Source organism: Takifugu rubripes, chromosome 20, assembly GCF_901000725.2.
Source record: "Takifugu rubripes chromosome 20, fTakRub1.2, whole genome shotgun sequence".
Taxonomy (NCBI): domain Eukaryota; kingdom Metazoa; phylum Chordata; class Actinopteri; order Tetraodontiformes; family Tetraodontidae; genus Takifugu; species Takifugu rubripes.
This window is the reverse complement of record NC_042304.1, coordinates 9145226-9169910: the sequence shown is the minus strand read 5'-3', so window position 1 is coordinate 9169910 and position 24685 is coordinate 9145226. Positions and strand designations below refer to the sequence as shown.

At 45.0% G+C, this 24685-nt stretch overlaps 1 protein-coding gene and 1 non-coding gene across 7 annotated transcripts in view; one reads left to right on the top strand and one right to left on the bottom strand.

Moving 5' to 3' along the window:
• cacna1ea (calcium channel, voltage-dependent, R type, alpha 1E subunit a) overlaps positions 1-24685 on the top strand; it is a 59540-nt gene that overhangs the window by 17930 nt on the left and 16925 nt on the right. For 4 of the 6 annotated variants that reach the window (XM_029828255.1, XM_029828251.1, XM_029828252.1 and 1 more), the window contains exons 3-19: positions 666-932; positions 7165-7270; positions 7377-7516; positions 15478-15581; positions 15683-15841; positions 16640-16830; positions 18099-18202; positions 19578-19693; positions 19778-19831; positions 21162-21203; positions 22254-22349; positions 22479-22688; positions 22760-22872; positions 22963-23075; positions 23558-23689; positions 24080-24149; positions 24419-24536. In XM_029828255.1, the coding sequence (XP_029684115.1) occupies positions 666-932; positions 7165-7270; positions 7377-7516; positions 15478-15581; positions 15683-15841; positions 16640-16830; positions 18099-18202; positions 19578-19693; positions 19778-19831; positions 21162-21203; positions 22254-22349; positions 22479-22688; positions 22760-22872; positions 22963-23075; positions 23558-23689; positions 24080-24149; positions 24419-24536 (2135 nt within the window). The remainder of the gene's footprint in view (positions 1-665; positions 933-7164; positions 7271-7376; positions 7517-15477; positions 15582-15682; positions 15842-16639; positions 16831-18098; positions 18203-19577; positions 19694-19777; positions 19832-21161; positions 21204-22253; positions 22350-22478; positions 22689-22759; positions 22873-22962; positions 23076-23557; positions 23690-24079; positions 24150-24418; positions 24537-24685) is intronic. The other 2 variants (XM_029828256.1, XM_029828254.1) reach the window with 1 other exon arrangement.
• trnae-uuc (transfer RNA glutamic acid (anticodon UUC)) lies at positions 23439-23510 on the bottom strand. The gene has a single exon. It is a non-coding gene; the product is annotated as a tRNA-Glu (tRNA).

Genomic DNA, 24685 nt, shown 5'->3' with positions numbered 1-24685 from the left:
CACAATCCTCACTGCAGAGCAGATGGAGTGAGCATTTGTCCCTTCTCTGTTACGCGCATCGACGTTTTGCTGTTTCGCGGGAAAATGTGGAAGGGGGGAAAAAGTTTTCCGTGCGCACTCCTCCTCCTATAGGCGCGCAGTGCGCAGCCAACCTTTTGCTATAAATGGCTAAGACGCGAAGGGGAGAAAGGAGTGATGTGATCTGAATTACTCGATGGGTTCATCTGGAAATCGATGGATCACCCAGTCCTGCGCTCGCTCCGGGGAGTGAGGATGGCTGAAGACGTGACCTGTTGCAGCGTTTCCTGTATTGCTGCAGCTGTTATCTGAGGGGATTTAAAGCGAGTCGAAACCTGTTGTGATTTGAGGATTCGAACCTTTCCCTCATTACGCAGAGCGCGCAGCAAAGGAACAATCGTAACTCCTCAGTGGATCCACTGGGGAGGGGGACCTAATTGTTTTAAAAAATATTTCGGAGTTGAAGCGTTTTTTTTTTGTTGTTTTTATTTTATTTATTATTTTGCCAATAAATGTGGTGATGGACTAAAAGGATTCCCGGTATCTCCGCTGCTTCCACGCCGCGCCCAGCTTTGTAGGAGGCTGAGCTCCTGGTCCTGTCTCCTGTCTCACGCTGTCTCCCTTCCCGTGTCGTTTGCCTTCAACAGAATGGCCCGATTCGGGGACGATGTCCCGGGCTTGCTGAGCTCGGGGGATGGAGGCTCCGACCGCATCCGAAACCGCGATGGGGCTGCCGTGTCCACAGGTGGCATCTCCCCAGCCTTCAAGCAAACCAAAGCGCAGCGTGCACGCACCATGGCCCTGTACAACCCCATCCCGGTCAGGGAGAACTGCTTCACCGTCAACAGGTCTCTTTTCATCTTTGGGGAGGACAACGTGGTCAGGAAGTACGCCAAGAAAATCACGGAATGGCCATATCCTTTTCTGATCCCTGGTGCAAATAAAGCGGGTAAGGTGTAAAAAAAAAAAAAAATCGAATGTCCCCGAGGGAAATGTTGTTTACACGAATACACACGTCATTTTTTTTTAAAATAATGACGAAATAAACGAAACCCTGATTAATATGTTTAACTACACATAATTACAAAAAAAGGTGCCAAATTATTCACCGGGTTCTGTGCAGTTTCAGCACCATGGACAGCATGCAGCAAGGACCACACACACACACACACACACACACACACACACACACACACACACACACACCACATTTAGAGGCGGGAGTTTTAATCAGTTTGCTCTATTCAACCTGAGAGAGAACCCAAATGCGTTTTAGTCAAAGTTTGAGATGCAAAAACCTGCAGGAAGATCTTTTTACATGGAAGTTGGTGAAGATCAAGACAGAATCTCTCCATATTTAAAGACTATGGAGACCTTTGTGTGTGGGGTCGCAGCAGCTCAATCCATGAACCTACTGATGGGAAAATTGCCTGCAGTTAGAGTCTGTGATGGAAGGAAAATAGCAAACCCTGCTGCAAACCCAGTAGGATCTGTTTTGTCCCGTTCAATTGAAAACCAGCTGAAGGCTCAAGTGCAGAAGTTGTCAGTAGATGCAGCCGACCACTTTTACAGACTAATCAGGAAGGTGTGTCATCCAAACACCTTGCTACATGACTGTTTACCGGGCTGCATTGTCCAACCATATGACTCACGTTTTTGTTGCTGAAAGGGCACAGGCCGCGTTATTTCCTCTGCCTGCTGCTGAGCGTGGTGGCCACATGCGATCTTGCAGCGGCGGTGTGTTTGTGCTGCTGCTTTGTGGCTCGCCAGGTGCTCGGGCCAGGTGTGGCCCCTTTTCTGCTATTGTTCAGCTGCATTCAGCATCTTCCTGACAGACTGACTGGCTCAATGCCGGTCGAAAAGCAGAAAGATTGTGCTCCTGTCATTGAATCCTGTCCCGTCAATAGCCGAGGATGAGGTTTATGTTGGTTATTTTTTAGAAGCTCTTCTTCCTCTCTGAGCGGATGTAACGCATCAATGGCTGCACCAACAGACGTGTTACCTGGTTGAACAATACAGCTGATTTTAAGTTTAAAAAAGGCTTCCATGTGCTGTAGTGATCAGAGAAAACCAGGTTGGACTGAATAACCTCCAGGTTAATGTGGTGTTATGGAGGAAGTGTCTCATTACCTCTAATGGATTCTCTTGTATCGGATTAACAAACATTAACAGCAATGAGATGTTATGATGTCTGTGTCGTATTCTGTTACATCCAGTCTTGATTCACACACTTGTACTGTTCGCTCGTCACGGCGAAGGAACTGTCTGACACGTCCATGCTCACTACACATGCAGCATTAATGGATGAGCTAAAGCTGCAGAAAGTGATGCACACATTTGTATTTCTACTTCTGCTAATAAGGCTTTTAGCCACACTTATTTTTAAGCTTAAATTTGTTATTCACCACGATTCAAAACTGGGTTATTTATAGATGCAAACGTGTGACATTTTCACTGTCTCGGCAGCTCTGGCTGCGATTGAAGTGTGTGTGTGTGTGTGTGTGTGTGTGTGTGTGTATGGAGCTGCTCTTGTATTGGTGTGTCTAAGAGCTGGTATGTTGACAACACCTCTCTGTTGTCTCTGAAGTTTGCATTTGAGCTGCAGGTAAATACTGTACGAACCCGTTTGTTTGTTGGCTGGATGCAGACATAATGAGCCGTTTGACCAACCGATTTGGCCAGACAACAAACATCTGGTTACAACCTGGTCTTTGAATCAATATATAGGTAATATTTTTGATGGCGGTAGTTTGTTTCCTAATTTGAGCATTTAGCCTGAGACCTGTTACACACCAGGCCTCTAAAAGCTCCTATTTTTATGTCTTTTTGTTAAATTGTTAATATTACAAGGACCATACCAGTTTGCGAGAAATGTGACAAGAATTCATGCCTTTATTTCCAGCTTTCTGTGATGGTGGTTATGGACATTTAGGGAGAAACTGGCACATCTCACATCGTCCATTCATCTGCTCATATTGCTTTCATCAGATACATTCAACTCACTCAAACAATTCATTTCATTTTGCAATTACAATTTGGGTACATTAGGCACTGAACGGCATGGAGAGATGTTCGATATGAATTCTAAGAATTTTGTATTAAGAAGAAGGTTTGCAGTCAGCAAACTTCACCATTAAGTTTAGAAGACCAGACAAAAGGTCTTCATTGCACCAAAATGTCTTTATTTTGGGGATAAAATTTGTATTCTCGTCCTCTATACATGGCGTGTACAAGAACACACACACACACACACACACACACACACACACACACACACACACACACACACACACACACACACACACACACACACGCACACACACACACCCCTCTGTAGGACATCTCTTAAAAGGTCAGCCTTCACAACTCACCATTGTTATGTCGCCATAGAAAGCAGATTTTTTGCCCCTATGAATACTACACGAGTGATGTGTTCAGGAACCATCCAGATCTTTCTCTTTTTCAACAGCATGTGTGGTCCTCATGTCTCCTTGTGCACAATTACCGGCAGATTAAATGCGCCTAAAAGCAGTCACCAGCCTACCTGCCAGAGGCTGCGGTCGATGGGGGCAGGGCTCATTAAACCCATGGCCAGAGTTTTGTGTGGCAGGCCTGGGGAGGACTGGCAGCTGCTTCTCCTGTCTGATCCCCACTGGGCCTCCACCCCTGCAGTGGGAAGTTTCCCATTGAGAAGATACACTTCTGAATAATTGATTTATGGATTTAATAGAGCTTGTTTCATCAGAGCACACAGAAAGATCCACAGGCTTGCTGATTCTTAGACTTTTATCTGTTATATAATTAGACCTTTTGGACATGATTTTGTAATGAACATTTTATTTTTGTGTTCTAAACAGTGTTCTAAAACACAGCAATTAAGGAACAAAGAGGCCATTACCTGATGATTACCAGTACTCAATCTAAGCTCTACTGGTTAGTAATAAGATTCTAAAATCTTCTCTTTATACATTTGTTCAGTACATGAAAAAACAACATCCATCTTCTGTAATTCGGATAAAGTGGACCGGGGACCATGAGTTATACTGTGGGAACGGAACGTTGTTCAGTTTTCCCACTATCTCAAATACAAAAACCAAACATTTTCTTTGCTCATGAATCTCTGCTCAGTGCCTCATGAGGACAGCCCAAACTCAGAATTTAAGAGCGCAGCTGTAGGAGGAGTCTCGCTTGACCCAAACTTCTTTCATATGATAATCATGGAGACCACTGAGCTCCTGAGAATAATAAATCAAGCAAATCTTTTTCCTAGGCTTGTCCAGATCTGTGTCTTGCCACAGCAAAAGTAATGTGCAATTACCGACAAACCTTTGTTCCTTCAGTGCAGCCCATCTTTCATTTTGGGATGTTATAATTGAATTTTCAATAACAAAAAAAAAGCAAAACTCCATTTTTATTCCTGAGACTTAACCAGCATCAACACAACGCCGGATCTCGCTGACATTATTGGCATTGTGTTTGTATTTAAAATCCTCTTCTCTGTTTTTAACACCTGCTCTCACATGCAGTTAATCATTCATTGTTTCTCAATAATCCAGCCCCAGATGCCTGTGAGTCATATTGATTTTCACCTCTCTATAATAATAATAATAATCGTGAGCGTGTTCACAGACGCACCTGCATCACGCCGCACGTCCCCACGTCTATTTTTATATGAAAGCATGAAGAATGGAGGCAGCGCGCCGACGTCACCGTGACTCACAGCGTTGCTCACGAGACGCCACACTGCCAGAGCGGGCAGACGATCTGTGACCAGCGTCACACGGCAGAGCGGCCCCGAGGAGCCGTGATGGAGACACTTGTTGAGTGACTTATGCTGCAGTGTAATGAATCACAAACCACAGTGCTTCTGCGGACATATGGTGTCCGCGTTTGAGAGTCGACAGGGAAGATACGAACGCCTCCGCAGTGGTCGCAGGCGTTAGTCCCGTCTTTTGACTCTTTACGTTTTGGTATAGTTACTGGTTCAGTCCACGTTTGACCAAAACATCCTCCTGCAGATGGTTATGAATTCTATATTTAAGATGATTCATCAATATGTTGAGATTAGGTTAGTGGTCAGAGAAAGTTCCATAAATATCATAGAGTTTTGTGTGTCTCATGGTGCTTGCTGCATATTAAGTACCAGAATAATATATGTATATAATATATATATAAAAATACCAGCAAAATGAGGACATTTTGGCAGGTTTTCACAAGTTCAAAGGACTGTTTGGCAGGTTAAGACATGACTTTAAGGTCGAGGTTAGAATTGGGTTTAAGTTAGGGTCACAGTTAAATATTTAGCTTTGATGTTACGGTTCATGGTAGCTACTAAGGAATGCATTATGTCTATTAAAGTCCTCACAAAGATAGAAGTACAGCGCTGTTTGTGTGCATGAGACACAGAGAGAAAGAGAGCATCTTCCAGCACTGACTTTTGGCTTTGAGGCTGGCCTGTTGCCGTGGATACCTCTGTCTTCTCTTCCCTTCCTGCCCCTTCTTACCTCCTTCTGCCTCCATCCCTACATAATGCCCCCCCCCCCCCTCTTCTCCTGGTGTCTGGCATGTGTGTTTGGAGTGCAGGGTGTGGTGTCTGCCTGCAGCATGATCTCGGTGACGGTAAAACCCCGCTGCTGAACACAGACGGCTGTAGTTTATCTTGCGCTGGTGTGTTTTCCTCAGCTGTTAACTTGTTCGCCACTGAACCAACCGGTGTGAGCAACAATCTCTGGGTGGGTGGGTGTAAAAGGCGATGGTTTGTTCCTCACTGCTGCCTTGTCCCTAAGTAACCCTGAGCTGTTTATCTGGCTGGTGTTCCCCTCCTCCTCCTCCTCCTTATTGCCCATTTGTCTCCCGAGCCTCTGACTTGATTCCAGTGCCATCCTCACCTGCGCAGATCAACAATCATCCTTCTTCTCATTTTCTCATGCCATTCCTTCCTGTCATCTCTGCATCTGTGCGTGTTCATGCTGCGGATTTACTTGCTGCCTCTGCTGCCTAGATTCTGTTTCTGAGGTTGTCTCTAGTGGCCATGAAGTCTCTCATGTCCAGCTGATCCCGACATCTGTGCATCGGCGTCTGCAGGAGAGCTGCAGAGATGCTAGCATGCCGGGTTAATTCTGTTCTGATGTCAGCCGCCGTCTCTCTTTGCAGGCTTATGCGGCGCTGTAATTGCAGTCTTGCTGGCATTGTGTTTCTCAGCCTGTTGAAACCATGCGGATCATGTGGACCACGGCGGTGTTTGGACAGGTCGGGGGCTGCTCCGAGAAGGCGCCATCAGGGAATGTGTCATCTTGTAAAGAAGGAGTTCCGCTGGCAAAGCAAAACACTAATTTATACGGTTTTTGACAAATCCCATCAAAGAATAGCAAAACAATATTATAAAGTCAACCATGATCTTCTAGCCTAATGGCGCTACAACTGCTGCTATTCATTTATTTCGGCATAACACCTAAAAACCAGCCATAGAGCGTTACCTTTTCCATATGGGCATGCCATGTCTGCTTCAAGGACTAATCCAATCTCAGCGAGTTATTAGAGTCATTTGACTGTAATATGACACTAAGGAATACTACACAGCCAGGCAGCATGCTGCAGGTAAAAACCCGGCCTTGCAGCACTTTATTGAGTCATGTTATTTCTTTTTATTCTTTTCTTTGAAGGCCTGGTTTGCTCGGAAGGTCTAGGAGACAAGACAAGGATGTATAAAAACACATCCAGACCCGAGCATCTACATAGGAGTACTTCCTAATAAATATAACCTTTACTTTTCTGTAGTTTCTGATACATCTTTAAGTTTTCTGTGAAGATTATCACTGTTGACGCTGTTCCAGCTGTCATTCCACGTCAGTCTGGGGAGGCGATAGTGAGTCACCTTGGAATTGTTGTGCAACGTGTGTCCAAGAAGAACAAGTTTCCCCCGCCATTTCTTGTAAAAACCACTTTTAATTCTTCGAGAAAATTATCCCACATTCACCTAATGAGAGTGGCTACAAGTACTAAAGTCAAAATGCTGCAAATTACACAGCTCATTAACACAGCAATTACACGGCTTGTGTGTTTTGGAGCATCACCAAAGAGTTAAATGTTTGATTAGATGTTAAGAATTTCAACCACAGACAGATGCTCCTTGACTGGAGGGTCCACTCCGTTCGAGTACATGATCCTCACCACCATCATCGCCAACTGTATCGTCTTGGCTCTGGAGCAGCACCTTCCAGGAGAGGACAAAACACCCATGTCGAAGAGACTGGTGAGCTCTTTACAACCTGTTCTTAAACTAATGAAGGTTTCTTTTTGTTCTGTTTTATTTTTTTCTAAGACGACACAAACTGACCCACTGCTTTCTTCCTCTGCAGGAGAAGACAGAGCCCTATTTCATCGGCATGTTTTGCTTTGAGGCTGGTATAAAGATCATCGCTCTGGGCTTTGTGTTCCACAAAGGTTCTTACCTCAGGAATGGATGGAACGTCATGGATTTCATTGTGGTCCTTAGTGGGTGAGTATATGCCTGTGCTTGTGCGTGTGTGTGTGTGTGTGTGTGTGTGTCTGTGTGTGTGTGTGTACATAGAACCAAAGGTTAACCATCCTATGAGAAATTCCAAAGCCCCCAGCTCAATGCTGGGGGCTTTGGAATTAATCGGTTTAATAATTTAATTAGCTTCTTTGTGTCTCGTTCGTGGTATTTTAAAAGTTGACGTCACCAGATCTCCCCGAACAAAACCATCACCGTCACCATCTGGTGCTCGGCTCCATTTCAGGGTTAATTAAGCCCTCCTCTCGAGCAAAGTGAAGACATAATAGTTCCTAAAAGTCATTTAGCTTTTCTGAAACCTTATGTTTTGTAGAATCGGAACAAATAATCTATCTTTATTTAGGTCGGCATCTTAGTGTTAATATTGAGTCATTTTTGAAAAATTGGCTCAACACAGAAGAGATAACTGCTGAATCTCCGTGTATCTGGTGGAAACGTTCAAGAGTCACGCAACTGTTCCTTTTGGATTATTGGCTCTGTTTTTCTCATATTGGTCCATAAATGAGGATTCACACACCCGAACCCCAGTGAAACAATATTCAGTGTGTCTCCATTCTGCTGAATATCATCTGCCATAGATATTTATACCTCATTACGGTACATAACTATCAGTATGGAACGCTGATCTGAAGAGAAAGGTTCGACATTTAGCTCTTCATCTTTTGGCTGGGGTTAAAGGAGGTGACGTGGTTTCAAGGCTATCTGATCATGTTGGTGCCGGTTGTTTTTTCAAAAGTGTGGAATTGGGAACATCCTCGTTTTCACGCAGGCACGTGCACACAGAAATTAAATATTGATCGCAGCTACAAGGGGTGTCCGACAGGGTTCTTAGAGAATTCTACATGATTTCGGTCTCTTAATTATTGATGTGTTCCAGCTTCTCAAAGATTCCCAGTTTAATGTTGGAGAGGGGAAGGACAGGGCAGCTCAAGAAATGAAGCATGTAGAAGGGAATTATCAGGGAGGATGGGGGATCGAAGTACAGGGCTGTTAAAAAGCTCTCTGCGCTTCTCCCCTGTTGCGCTTCACTCACCTTGATGTGTGCAGACATCTCCTGGTAGAAAGGTCAGCATGCTCTTGTCATTTTTTAAAAACATCTACAGGTTTTGTTCTGCTTATCTGTGCTTCAGCTGCTCATTTGGGGTGTCTCCTCCCTAAACTGTGACTCCAACTGTGCAGAGAAAATTCATGAAAAAAGCCTTCGTGCTGTTTTTCTCCATCGCTACGCAGAATTTAGACACTCTCGTCTCCATGCGCAGTCACTTGAGGTTTATAACTTTATTAGAAAGCAAGAGAAAATTATGAGAACTGATAATAACATGAAATGAGCCACCTGTGCTGTCTATTAGTTAGTAATTATGGGTAGCTTGGGCAGACAGGGAGCTCCTGTTACCCACGCTCATGCATGCAAACATCACTCAGCTATACTAGCAAAAAAAAACTGCCTACTGGTTTTAGGTTTTATTATTATCTGTTAATATACAATGTTTGCAATGTTTATGCAGAGCTCTGAGAACACAGGACGTGAGGGGAATGACACAGTAGCCTGAGGTTTCAGCTCCTTGGAGGGTGTTTTTGCCCTCTTTCATGAGAAACAATACAGCAAATGTTGCAGAGTCACCCTTTGTTTTGGTGCAGTATTTTATCTTTTACTTACTCTGTGCCCATGAATACATATAATTATCTAACCATGTAGTAAAAGTGTCAAGACCAGAGGCGATGATTAGCTCAGCAAGTTGCCTCGCCGCTCCACAACGATCCGCGTTACACCGGGAAGCGAGTGGGAGCGAGGTATGAATAACTCAATGCTTGCAGTTTCCTTACATCGCCAGCCAGCCACTGGGTTTTGAATTGAGGTCCGGAGGAGGTTGATGCAATAAAAAGACAACAAGTGGAGTGAGGGGAGTGGGGAGAAGAAGGGAGAAAGGCTCTGAGCTAAAAGGGACTTTTCTGTGTGCTATCGTACATAGTAATTGGCACCTTGGCAACCTCATCCTCCAGCAAGTCCGCTATTAGACTGGCTACCAGTTGACAGACGGTAACACCCACTCAAGGGATTGTGCCACTAACGTGTACCAGAGGAGGGGAGGAATCTGTGAGCTCTATTGGTCGTGACATCAGCAAATGATACTAAACAGAGTAGTATGACTGCGTCAAATTTTTCTCCCAGGAAGTGACTGGACACAATCCGGGCATGTTACTACTGGTGTCACATCCATACTCCGTGTTTCTGTTATTTACACATGTTTTCAACCATGATGATCGCCTGTTCTTGAGGACAAGAGAGCAAAACACTCGAGGATCGAGGCCAATGACACGATGAATGACACGATTGGCATTCGTGGAAAAAGATGCACTTGAAAAGTTGAAGTATGATAATTCAATATGTTCTCCTATATAGGAGCTAATGCTAACAAAGGCCAATAGATAGGAATTGCATTGATACACCAGTTGAAAGTAATAAAGTTAAAGGGACAGTTAAAATTAATTTTCTGCTACAAATATCATCATTACATTCTGATGTAAATCTCACGCCATCTTAAACGAGGTACGTCTCGTGTTTCAGACATGGTTCACAAACCACCAGACGCCACGTATTCAGAATAAATCAAACTCCTCTCAGAGAAACACGTCAAACATAAATCTGCCTCCTGTCTCCTCTGTTGATGTCTGTTATGACATCATGATCTGAGGCTGATTTAGGTGTGCTGCGGGTCTTTGTCATGTACAGTTAGTAGCTGGACCTCCTGCACCCCTGGCGTTCATTGAAACAGGGGTGGCGTCATTGTTGCTGCCTGCACAGATTGATGCACCCCCACCCCCACCCCCCCACCCCACCCCGTCTTGCTGAGCGTCAAAAAGTGGACTATTGCTGCTCCCTCACTAGTCAGGAGGGAGAGCAAAGTTGAAAACTGCACAAGATGGTTTCACCACCAATAATATCAGCCTGGGAGAGAGACAATGCTTCATTTTCACAGCCTGTTATCACATTTACTCTTTTCTTCCCCTTCTTATCCGTGTGCCACATCGGATTATCCCTTTATTCCTCACGTATGCTCATGTCTCTGCTTGCTGTTTTTATCTTTTCTTCCTCACTGTCATTTTTTTTTGCTCTTCCTCTTATTTGATTTGCCATTGTTTTGCCAGTGTTGATAAAGATGAGTCAAACCAGCATCTGAATGCTCCTGTGAAAACTGAAACCACAATCTGTGTGTGTACGTGTGTGTGTGCGTGTGTGCACGCGCGCATGTGTTCATTCATGTGTATGAACCAAACGTGCCACTACTACATGAATTTCAGCCAGCAACACCTTATGTCTGTTTGGCAGACTCTCTCTCTCTCTCTCACTCTCTCTCTTACACACACACACACACACACACACACTCACACACACGCACAGACACACAAACACACAGACCTGTCTTCTCCAATTGTATTTCCCATCTGTTGTCTGATCGATTGATGAGTTCAGACACAGCAGGGGAGGATGCGTCCCCCCGAGCTGTTACTGTGGTGACTGAGGACCCCACCCCAGGTCAGGCTGTCACTGGCTCCAGCCCCATTGCTCCTCTGGTCAATGAGTCCACACTCCGACCAGAACATGTTATTGCTTACAAAAATGATCTGTCAGTTGTTTATTCCATCTATCAGATAATAAAAAGAGGAATAAACCTTCTCTGCCTCTTGGGAAGGTGAGGGGGTGTCTTTGGACAAAGACTCAATAGAGAGTCTCAGATTGTGGAGTCCAATCTGGTATCTGATCAGAGCAGATGAAGTACTGGGCTGAGATGAAAGCGGTCCTGATACTGAGTGCAACTCACATCCAATTAATTGCAGCTAAATTGCGAGTGCGAAGTCACTGCGACTGATGGAAGCCGAGCTGATGTTCACTTGAATGTTTCTCAATTACGAACCGTCAGGTTACCGCCGCAATTGAATTAGATTTGAGCAGCAGCGTTTCTGAGAAAGTAAATTATGTGCACAGGCTGCTGCTGGCGCCGAACAGGCTTCTGTAAAATAGAGCTCAAACACACCTGGGCAGAGCTGTCCTGAACCAAGCGAAATGAAATTGTTTCAGTCACAGAGATGGAGGAACAAAGTACCTACACGACACGTTTTGTTAGGAAAGAAAATGAGGCAAAGTTTTCCATGTTGCCCCCTAGTGGTCAGTTGCAGTAAAGGTATAACCGCACTCCTGTTCACTGTTGAAGTGACACCTATGAGATTATGCTATTATGTAGTTTCTGGGTAGTTGCAAAGCCAGCTAACTCCAGCTGTTCACCTTTTTTTAACGGGGCTTCAGGCAGCAGTTGGAATCTCTGACAAGCAAATCGAGTGACTGAATAAATGTCAAGACGGATGTGACGGGATATATAAGATACAGCAGATCCACTCTCAAACAGCATACCAGCAAAAGGGGGAGGGCACTTTTTAAAAACATTTGCTGCAATAAGGCCATCAAACTCAATGTTGTAACCAGCAGCAACCAAGCCTGACCTACTGACGACCTGTTTTAAACAGCAGCAGCGTGGCTGTGTGGATATTACGTAATACAGGACTGGTGCTGTCAAGTAATTGTAAATGGCTGTCAAGTGGTTTCAGTCCAATCAGGCTAATATTAAATTTAAAGGTTAAAGCTTTAGTTTAGGTTCAACGCCTCCCTTCTTCAGCGGCTTGTGAATCATTCACCTAAATCAATTAGTGGTTCTGGTTCAGAGATAAAAAAAAGCAAACATTTAGAAACTGTAAAACGCACTCAAACAGCTCATATTCATCAACAGCGGACCAATGTCTGCCGGTGGAAGCGGCCAGTCACACCGGTCTTGCATAACGGGTTGCGCGTTTTAAATGCGATCGTACGGGGGTTCTGTGTGTGTGAGGGGGGAGTTAAAAATGAGAGAACACGCTGTGGGAGGCAGAGAGGCTTATGTTAACCAAACCATTCATAGCAGCGCTGTAGGAGTTCCTCCACACAGTTCCTTATTCTGTCAAGACAATGCGCTGCACACACACCACCCACTGCACTGCGGGCCATCGGATTTATTAATTCGGCAGAGTTTCATCAGGTGGGATTGTTGGGATTTCATAACAAATTCGGATGGAACGTCAGGTCCGCAAAAGCAGGTGCGCCTTGTGTTCGAGCCACCTTTGCTTCCTCCAACAAGTCTGTGAAGACGGTACAGACATGTCCAACGTCCACTAAACCTGCTGGAGTTAAAGGGTCGATCGCCCGGATGTTATTGTCATTGTTGTCACCTGTTGGAAATTGCATTCGAAAGGACTGTAGCCTCAAGTAAAATCTCACTTTGACCATTTTAAAGTCAAATAGCATCTACAATTGAGCTTATTTGATCATCCAACTGACTTGCAGACCTTTTCTCTGCAGCAGATTTGTCTCCATAGTTCCACAAACATGTTTCATATCGTAAAAGCGTCATTCAGCTCACGGTAAAAGCTTCTTTCCATTTGAAAGCGTAGGTGGGTGGGTATCTGATTAGCGATCAGCCTGCCAATGAACCGGGTCACAGCATTGTCAGAATCGCTGCATGGTGCATGTCATGACACATTTGTCACACAGCAGAGAGCTGTCAGTTGGGTCTGTCATCGTGAGCCCGGCTGACAACTCTGACCTGGACATCGGCTCTCTTCTACAGCGTGTTTTCTCGGATAATGCCTGCAGAACCGTGCTCGGCCGACAAAGGCGTTTTTCTGTGTGACAGCTCCCTCGTCAGACATCTGTCAGACGTTTATAGTATCTGCTCTGTGTGAGTAAGTTAACTCCTCGCTTTCGCCAGGCTGCAGATACAGATTTCGGTATAACAGCAGTTACGAAATACAGAGATTAAAATTTAAAAGATAGCAGAAATTTCTGAGATAGAGGTTGATTTAATAGCCTCTCAATATGACCGTTAATGACAACACATGCTCCTACATAAGGTCAGAAAAACTAGAAGGAGGAAATAAACTGTTTGCCAAAATGTCCCGTTCCTGCCAAATCAGCCATATGTTTGGTTTGGATATTTACAGCTGCCAGTTTCTGTGGCCAAGCGTCCCATCTGTCAACGGGCCAGTAATGGCGATACCACGCAGCACAGCAGAGGTGAAGTAGGGGCCTGTTCGCGGATTTTGGACTCTTCTTCACATTTGTTGTAATTTTTCCTGTTTTTGAGCCTGTGAGTGCGAAATGGCAGCGCTTCGCTGTTGGCATACCTGCAAAAATAATGAAGACAAGTTGTTGATCTATACACTTAGATAAATGTATGAAAACAATATCAAGCTAGGACAAATAGTGTTTCCAGCGTTTTTAATTAGCAAGCGCTGTTGCCTGGCAACATAAACCTCAGTTAGCCCAACAATAAATAGAGCACTACACACATCCTGATCCCTGTAAAAGAGTTAAGTAGCTACAGCTAAACAATCAATGAAATTGCTTTGATTAACCATTTGTTTCCCAACACATTATACGGTTTATTCTTTAAATTGAGACACCCCTGGTGGTTCAAATTATAGCTTCCATTTAATGCACGTTTCACTTCGAAAACCTTCAGCAATTGGTCACTGGTGCGACCACAGAGTCCGACAAACAACAACAGGCTAAGGGAGGATGTCATTTACAGCCACGGTGTCCATGACAACCAAAGAGGCGGCAGATTAGCGGCGGAAGGAAAGATTGAGTGATGCTGGAAGTGGAGAAATGACAGCGGTTAGAGTAAGAGAATGATCGGGTAAATGGAGGGAGTGACAGGAGAAAAAGGGGGAGCAAATGAAATAGCTGGTGATAAAGGGAGAAAATCAGGGGAGGTGGGGGGTTGTTAGAGGTGAAGATGATTCTATTTTGGTACTGGTGTGGATGACGGGGTGCTATTTTTATCCTTTCGCTATCAAGTCTGACGAGTCTCTCTTCTTTTTTTCTTCTGGTTGAAATAGCTTGTGCTCAGGGTCTCACCAACACTGTAGGTGATTCATTCTCACCCATGCAGCATCGATTTAATTGGGTCTGTGTTGCTATTTCTCCATATTCACAAACTATTTCCAGCAATTTACTGCAAAGATTCATGGTTTTTGTTAATACCACACAGCTGCCACCCCATAACAGACCTCATTAATCAACCCCTCGTTTATGTTTTTACTTTATTTGTGCTCTCACACTGACAATGAGCTTAATGAGCTTTATTGAGCCTAAACAAAACACATTATGGAATCAGAGGGCGTTAGTTTAACGTTATGCTTAGAACAAATAAATGTGGTCGCCTCCCACAAAAAGTTGAGGGAAGACAGAAGAAGCTGGAAGGAGGTTTGAAGGAGGAGAAACGTTCAGATGGAGAGCGTGATGTCGTGTGAGCGTGCAGAAAAGTGAGAGACGTGAAGAGCTGAGACTAATAAGGGGTTGGTCTGAGAGAGGTGAGTCTGGCAGGTTCAGCAGGGAAAAGGCAAAATAACAACGCCGAAAACGAGGGTTTTTAGACTGGTGTGTGTGTGTGTGTGTGTGTGTGTGTGTGTGTGTGTGTGTGTGTGTGTGTGTGCGTGTGCGTGTGTGTGTGTGTGTGAGTGATGCTCCTCCTAAAGAGTACCCTGCCTTCCCCTGATGGAGCGGCTTGCTTTGTTCTCCTCCTAAATAGCCGTTGTCACAGCCGTCCTCCCACATATTGGGAAACAGCCAAACGTCCCCAAAGCATCCCTGTTGTTTCCTCTCTTTTCTCCGCCTGATGGAGACCCTCGTGTCCTCACACTCCCTATCTGAGCACTCCAGCCATCCACCAGCTCTGCGTGGCGATGGCCTCGGTGTGTTTCCGTGCGTGCGAGTCCCATTGTGCTGGTGCGAAGCATGAAATTCTTCTTTTTTATTCTTGTGCATCTGCAAGATGGCGGCAGTCTTCCTTAGCCTGGGTGGCTCTGCTTTCACACGTTTGTGCTTATTTCTGTAGGATTCTGGCTGCGGCAGGTGCACACATGAACATTTCCGTGGACCTGAGGACCCTGAGGGCGGTGCGAGTGCTGCGACCCCTAAAACTGGTCTCAGGAATCCCCAGTAGGAACCTCAATCCCAGCAATTTTGATATTGAATTAAAATGTTAGATTAGACTCCTTCCAAAACTATCGATGGATTCATTTCATCACTTATACTTTCAGGCCTGCAGATTGTCCTGAAATCCATCATGAAGGCCATGGTTCCTCTGCTGCAGATCGGCCTGCTGCTTTTCTTCGCCATCCTCATGTTCGCCATCATCGGCCTGGAGTTCTACAGCGGCAGACTGCACAGCACCTGCGAAGCGCATCCTGGAATCCTGGGTATCGACTTGAACTCACAGCACAAAATCTAATGCTCACACACTCCAGAAGTAGTCATGACAATTCCCAAAAGAGTTCAACGGAATTCATGTGGCTCTCCGAGGATCATTAACTGGGTGATTTTAAGCACGTACGGTGACGTCTGCTACAGCACGTACGTGGAGAGGGTCATATCGACAGATCGGAGTTATTTTAATTGAAGACCTCACTGGATTTGCAGGAGGCCGGTCGTCAATGACAACGACCTCAACACCTCTGCAACAGGCTTATGGCCTTGGTTAAACAAACACAGCAAATTGCAGGCAGCTGTAAATAATTGATAAATGTACCCGGACGTTTCTTGCGTGCGGGATCATGTCGCAGAGCGGGTTGGAGGGGTTGCGCTCGTGCTCCTGCTGGTGTTTGGGTGCATCGCGTGTCTGTGTGTGGACCTGATTGTCGCAGCACCATTGTTATAGTCCCGGATGCGTATGCTCAAAAGTGCACACCTGGAGGCTGGATCTAACCGGCCTGGTCGCTATCATTAAAACCAACAACTTGGGTCGATATTACAATCGTTTATTGTGTTGTCACAGCTGTCACTGAACTGCATGTTGTTTGGGTTTTTTGTTTGTCTAATCTGATATGGAAATGACTGAACCCTCAGGCTGTGTGACCATGTTTTAGAAGTTTAATAAAAAGCTTATTGACTAAGTCTACATATTTCAGTCAACTTGTAAGGCAAATATTGGTTATCTTGGTTCACCAGACGTGCATTAATATGAGAATATGGAATCTCTCTATCTTTTGTCTGTTCAGAAAATGAGACGGTGGACTCGACTGAGCTGGAGTTCCCCTGTGGCGTTCGCCAATGTCCCACCGGCTACCTGTGCAGCAACGCTTGGATCGGTCCAAACGACGGCATCACTCAGTTTGACAACATCCTGTTTGCTGTTCTCACCGTCTTCCAGTGCATCACAATGGAGGGATGGACCACTGTCCTTTATAATGTAAGCACACACCCAAACACACGCGCTTAACCCTCGACCTAACTTCTTACCTGAAACCTAAAGCCCAGTCTCAGCCCTCACACAGCCAAGAAGTCCTGCTTTTGTTGAATAAAGCCATGTACAAAACACACACGACTCTAGAGATCAGCACCTCAGGATCTGAGATCGTGGTCCTCAGCTAGAAAAGAGTTGAGCGCTCTCCCTGGGTCAGGGATCAGATCCTGCCCTGAGTGGAGGAGTCCAGGTATCTTGGGAGCCAGTTCAGGCTGCTCAGGCGGCCTCTTGGACACCTTTCTGGCGGTGGCCAAGGACCCAGGACACACTGGAGGCGCTCTGTCCCTCAGCAGACTGAAAGAGTTGCAAGATGGAAGTCTGGCCCTGCGACCTGACCCCAAACAAGCATCAGGAAATGGAAAGATGTTAAATTAGTGTCTACCTTATTGGTTCAGGTAGCCGATTAAGACCTACAGTCATGTTTCTTTTTGTTTTATCCAGCCCTAACCCTTAGGTTTCCTGATGTAGACGTTGTTCCCCTGGGGTGTATTACAGCATTAGAACAAATTACTTGTTGTGACTCATGAAGTCATGGGTGAAAGATCTGCTGGTTTGAACATAATGACCAAAAGAACAATGTGTGTTTGGAGCACACCTTTAATAGTGTTTTTATTACCTGTGTTCATGTGATTAATGGCATCATTTACCGACAATAGGTGCGGGGTTTTATCATCCTTCTCGGCTGACACCATCAAGTCTTTCCAGTCCATATCACAGAGTCAACACAATCCAAAGAGGGATTGTGAAGACAACAAAAAGCTGACTCAGAAAAGAACTGAGAATGTTCCTCTTCCACAAGCTGCACCAGAGACCCAACATGTCACGAGGAGAAATCTTTTCCTGGTCAGACAGATTGAAACGTTGCCCTGCTCACCCTGAGCAGCTGCGTCAGAGCGAAACAGGCGGGCAGACAGTCCGTCGACAGAATGGACGACAGTGGCACCAATTACTAATCTGATTTATCTGCTGCCTGCATGACCATTGAACAAATCAGGCGCAATCATACCCTCAGTGGCCAGAGACAAACACCCAGATCCTGTCCAGATAACAGTCCCTGTTAACAAGAAAACAAAACCCCAAATAGTGCCAGAAAATACGTAAGCGAATAGAGTTTTCAGAGATGTCCTATCACAGTTCATCCAGCCAATAATGTCTGTGTTGGCTGTCTAATCCTGATTCTGAGACTGATTTCACATTTGTGGTTAATGTTTCAGACCGACGATGCCTTGGGCCCCCTCTGGAACTGGCTCTACTTCATCCCCCTCATCATCATCGGCTCGTTCTTTGTCCTCAACCTGGTGCTGGGAGTCCTTTCTGGGTGGGCGCATGTTCTGTATCAGCATGTGTTGCCGTGGATGTGTCTCATCAAAACAAATCAAACTGTAGTAGTTTTATTCAAACCTATTCAAAAACCTCCTCTGTGAGCCTTTCCTTGCATGGTGGAGGACATCCAATAATGCTGTTGGGACCAGTTGGGCACTGGCAGAGCCAAACATATTCTGTTTTTCAGAATATGACAAAGGAGCTGTGAATTCAAAAGATTAATAGATTATTTAGATTCATTCGGTTCTCCTCACTGGCCTCTTCTATGTTGTGTCATGTAAAATGTCATGTGACTGGTTCTGGTCATGTGACTAGGTAACATGACAAAAATGCTTTTTTTAATTGCATACTGTTCAAGCAAATTTACTTTATTATATATTCCTCATAAATTTTAATTTATTTGAACAATTCTGAATAAATTGTGCCATTTGATGGGATGCATTATTGTTTTCCTACAAAATTTCATAAGCTGTCGATATTGAATGCACCTTTATATATTCAGAAAGCCAAACCGTGGACAGCTCTCTCTGGCAGATTGATGGCCTGACCTCATCTAAAACAAACTTAACTGCTGGACGTGAAATCAGGGGATAAAGCCTGGTATTAATTATTCTGCAGGTACGCCATCGAAAGGCAAAGAAAGGCTGGATTGTGGTGGAACTAGGTCTGTTAGGTAAAGCTAAAAATCTCCTAGTCTAGCCCAGCTGAGAACCGGGAGGATGAATTTGTCTTCTGCAGGGAAACAGAGAAACTCTCAGAGCTGCAGGGCGATGATTCCAGACAGAGAGGGTGTGAGCGTTAACTCAGACAGACAGGTGAGATTACAGAAACAAGCGCCTGCAAAGGAGCATCACCGCTGCAGACAACACAAGAAGAATGGAAAACCAAGAGGGAGGAACCTGCTCAAATTAAATTGATCGGCGTGTGCCTGAGGCTTCGGTGCCGCCAGAATCCACCAATCGCCACCCTCCCCCAGACGCACAGCACTCCAGAAACGCATCTCTGTGCTCTGCTGGTGGAGGACGCTGGCATCTGTGAGAGTTTGCGCTCTCATTGTCGCGGATACCACTCGAGTTCTGTGGTTCACTACATGGTGTCAAATTTTTACACCGTAATTAGTTCTTGAGAAAGGCTAATTGGAGATTGGTTTTCATTATCCCTCGCTATGAGAGACCAGACCTTGTTCACCTCTCTTCTCTTCTCTTCTCTTCTCTTCTCTTCTCGCCTCTTCTCTGCTCTTACGGCTGAATGAACAATGAGCAGCAATATTCTCTCCTCTGGCTGCGCCTCCAAGAGGAAAACCTGTGTAATGTGAACATATATCCTCATACTGCTCTCAGAATCCAATGATGTTGTCATTTGTGGTTCAGGGAGTTTGCTAAAGAACGGGAGAGGGTGGAGAACCGCAGGGCTTTCATGAAGCTGAGACGCCAGCAGCAGATTGAGAGAGAGCTGAACGGCTACCGGGCCTGGATCGACCGGGCAGGTGGGTCTCAGGGTCCCGCTCGGGAGATCAACCTGTTGAATAAACTGTTGCAACAATATGACGATATGCTTTATGTCTTTGCAGAGGAAGTGATGCTCGCTGAGGAGAACAAAAATGCCGGACCTTCTGCCCTTGATGGTAAGTCAGCGGAGATTTCCCTCTTCCACAGTTTCATCTTCATCTCGATGCTTTTGTCGTACTGCTTTTGTTAATTATTCCTTTATCGCCGAGCTTGACAAGTCGGACGTATAAGCTGTGTTAGAGGTTAATAAAAATGTTCACGTCTCAGGCTCTTGTTCTTGAAATTAATACTTTTATAATAGTAATACTTCTGTGGTTTGTTCCTAACCCACTTTATTAAACTCACTCCAGAGCTTTCTTTTTGCCCCCATTGGTTCTTTGGATGAATTTGGTCTGCAGACAGGGGTGCCCCCCCATTACCTGACTGAATGTTAATCATCCTTAACCACTAATTAGAGCTATTTTGAAATAACTAGCATAAATTAAGTTGATCTTTGCTTAACAACGTGTAGATAAAAGATATTTAAATGATGCTGTGACCTATTATTTATCCCTGTAGCTGTAATCAGGTGATCATCACAGGGGTCATAGCATCAGCCCTTTTTACACAGTAATTGTGAGCCCTGTACTTATTAACACACAACACAACAATTCCTCAGAGGAAGATTTTAAATGGCAGCATTAAAGACTAAAGGGACCTTTATCACATGCAACAAGTGCTTTAGAATTTAGAAGTAATGACTTTAAATTCAGTGAAATTATTTCACCCCTAATGTTGTTTTTTATTATTACAATTAGAAAATGTGCTAGATAAAGTCCAGTTTTCTTTATGGATTGTTAGCTTAAGAGAAACGACAAAAGGCAGATGTATTCATTCAGCCAAGCACGTGTTCATGTTCAGATGGAAGTTAAAGGAAGTCTATGTGTAGCTACAATGTTAGTGTGACCAGATAAACACATGTTGAGTTAGAAAAAAGTGATGTTTTTAAAAGATAATATCCCTTATATCTGACAGCCCTGGTTGGTTGCTGAGCAGGTCTACCTCTGCCTGTGTAAAAAGGGTGGCTTTAGCCAGATGGTTAGCATTTAGCTGATGGAGCCTTCCTAAAAACTTAACAGAACTGCTACGTGGACAAAATCGATAGTTGAATATGACAATGCTGTTTGGTTTGTAGTGCCTTAATATTGAAGACAAAATATGCAGGTTCCCTCTGAACAAGATACTCTGGCTTCCTTTGTGTGGAGATGAGCCATACATATTAATATACTTCAATGCGGCTCAGAGAAAACACCAGTAAACTGCTCTTATCTGCTCTTCACACATAGACTTAAGAATGATGAAGATAAACCTGCCGATATTCACGTTGCCGTAGGTAGCTAAGTGCCTGCTCTGACCCTCTCCTCGCTAATCCAGCAGGGCTTTTATTAAATGTTGATTGATTGGCAGCTCTCAGGAGGCTCCCAGAGTGGAGTACAGGTGGTACCTACGGTGAGAATCGTCCTCTGTTTTACTCACAAACGCACACACGCGCTTGCACGCACACACGGCATAGAAACGCATCGTTGCTGAGGCAACTGCAGTGTACTTCTGCATATATTTCCATTACAACAGCCAGCAGTCATCTGGCCTGATGAAAAACATCCTGATCATAGACTCTGATCATTTCTGCTTCGCCCTGTGCATCAGTCTGGCTTTCTGGCCCTTCAAGGGCATTTCTAAAGATCCAATATGCCGGTTGATAGTAGAAGCAGGCAGAGTTGTGCCACGACTGATGGCACAATTTAAAGTGTACTTAAAATAATGTCGGCGTCTAGCATAAAGAGACTAAATAAAGTCAGTGTTTTGGGAGGAAATCTCTGATTGGTCTGTTCTGTTAATGAGCAACATTTTTACATGGCGAAGATAATTTTGATTGGCTGCAGCTGAGACTGATATGCAGAATATATTTAGCCGGCCTGGTCAGAAATGACACGGAAGGGTGATTTATTAACGACGCAGACACACACATAAACATGTGAGACGGCCTAAAGGTCCAACACACTGATAACACTGACTGGAGCATGCGTGCACACCACAGCACGTTCCCGTGGCGGCACACGAGGACGTGATCGAACTGCACGGACCTTTGCCTTGCAGCATGCTTTGCACCGACTGAGATGATGAGTCAGCATTTAAAAGTGCGCCTTCTGTTGTCCCGATCATGACGCGAACATTAAATGTTCATTTTTATCCCATTCAGCTGCCGCATTAATGAGCTCAAACTCCCCTCACAGACATTAGCGTCGAGTCCACGATACTTGAGTTCTAATTATCATTTGCATCATCATAGTACCCCCCCCCCCCCCCCACTGCATTTTACATGCTTGTAAATTGCCTGAGCCCGTTGTCCTAAATGCAGGTTTTTATGTCAACCCTGACAATGTTTTAATGTGTTGCGGGAGAGAGAAATGCAGCCCGGTTACCAAAAAGGCGTTGAATGGCTGGTCCTGCGTGACGTTCCATCTGCTTTATGGCTTGTTTAACCTGCGTCGTCTGCAGTGTTAAAGAGAGCCACCACCATTAAGAGAAGAGGGATGGATGTGGTGCATCGAGGGCAGCCAGGGGAGGAACAATACGGGGACATCTCCTCCGTGGGTGAGTGCAAGTCTGGACAGGCTCATAAATATCGCCACATAAAGCAGGAGATTCTCCCTGGCAGAACCCACGCTGTCTGACACGCTTTACAAGCTTGTTGGTTTTGCTGCCCCTTCCAAATACCCTCAGGAATCCCCATGGCGAGAGCGAGCATCAGGAGTGCCCGGCGAGGTCCAACGGCATATTTCCGGCGTAAGGAGCGTCTCCTGCGTATCTCTATCCGCCGTGTGGTGAAGACTCAAACCTTCTACTGGACGGTGCTGGGCCTGGTGGCTCTCAACACGCTGTGCGTGGCCATCGTTCATCACAACCAGCCCCGGTGGCTCTCCAGCTTCCTCTGTGAGTGTGTAAGAAGCTCCTCAGAGAGCTGTCTCTCTGTGGAAGGTCTTAAGCCCTTTTGGTTCTTCCAGACTACGCGGAGTTCCTGTTCCTCGCTCTGTTCCTGACTGAGATGTTTCTGAAGATGTACAGCCTGGGTCCACGCCTCTACTTCCATTCTTCTTTCAACTGCTTTGACTGCAGTGTCAGTACTTCAGATCCTTGTCTGCTGTTTTGTTCCCGCCTGTGGATTGGTGCTAAAGAGACCGTTCTTAAACTCTCCTTCTCTCTGAAGGTCATCGTTGGCAGCATCTTCGAAGTGCTCTGGGGTTTCTTCAGGCCTGGAACTTCCTTTGGCATCAGTGTCCTGCGAGCTCTCCGTCTGCTGAGGATCTTCAAGATTACCAAGTCAGTGCTGCTGTCTCCCTTTTTTTTCTCTCCTTCGTAAATATTTAATTTTATGTTCATATTATGTTGTTTGCTCAGTTCGCACACATTCATATTAGTTCAGAGCTTGGTTGGTGAATCTTAAAAGCCTAACTGCCACAGACAAAAGTGGAATTAGGGATTTTTATCATTTTTGCAGTCGTGATTGAAGAAGTATTTTGTTAGTCCTAAGACCGGTATTTTCACGGCATCCTCTGTTTGGTACCTTGCTCAAGGGGAACTCATTTGTGCTGCAGGAACATCCAGCAACTCTCTTTCCCTTCCAATTTCAAACCAGAAACCCTCTGACCCCCTGTTCTGCACACCCTCCACCATAAAAAGGTGTTCCCATACCGGGAGTTGAACCCGGGCCGCCTGGGTGAAAACCAGGAATCCTGACCGCTAGACCATATGGGAGCCCTCCTGCAGCTGGCCTCTGATTTTAGTATTTTATGACTCTTAAGGTATTGGGCATCTCTGAGAAACCTGGTCGTCTCTCTGATGAACTCCATGAAGTCCATCATCTCCCTCATCTTCCTCCTCTTCCTCTTCATTGTCGTCTTTGCTCTCCTTGGCATGCAGCTCTTTGGTGGCAGGTAACACACACACACTTTGTTATACAGTATTTACCTGTAAATTAACATAGACACTGATAATTATCTGATCCAATAGGGAAATACTGAGTTTTTCTTTCTTTTAATCAGTAAAACTGATTTTGAAATTAATCATCCTGTGATTTCAGCTAAACCACATCCACAAAAATGAGTCGGGACTCATTTTCTTTATATAAAAACAGTCTGGGATTCTGTCACTTTAAAAATGTGTACAGGGAAGCTGTTCGCACAAACTGGCCTGTGGGGAAACAGAGTGCACGGAGCACGAGCTCTCCTGAGAGGGGGAGAATTGATTCCTGCCACTGCAAAATAAAGTAAAACAGAGCTCAGCTTTGCCCTCTCATCTTTTTGTTCACCCTGTTCCCATCACAGGTTCATCTTTGAAGACTACACGCCCACAAACTTTGACACCTTTCCTGCAGCCATCATGACCGTGTTTCAGGTCTGTAACCGGCGATAATAGACGGGGATAATGCAGGATGTTTGGCACAGCGGTGCAGCAGTTAGCAGTGTTCTGGTGGCAACGCCTGGTTTAAGGAGCTGCCATGTTCTGCAGGGCCCAGTCCTGTCATGGATTTGTGACCCGTCCAGGGTGTGTTCCTGCTTCTCTCCTAGGGACTGTTGGTAGAAACCCCAGCACCGCTGACTGTTTTTCAGGATATATTTACATCAGTGAAATACGTTTTTAGGCTGTGGGGTGTGTTTTCTCAGATCCTGACTGGAGAGGACTGGAACGAAGTGATGTATGATGGGATTCGATCTCAAGGAGGGGTTAAGTCTGGCATGTGGTCGTCTATCTACTTCATTGTTCTTACACTGTTTGGGAACTGTATCCTTTATTAGCTCTTGACAGAAGCCAAAGGTTATGTTATGTAATATGTGTATAATTTCTGGTTTATATCAGTCATTCTGTGACAATTTATGCAAAGTTGTTTTTACTGTTGTAATTCTTATTTTAGGATGGGATCACATTAATTA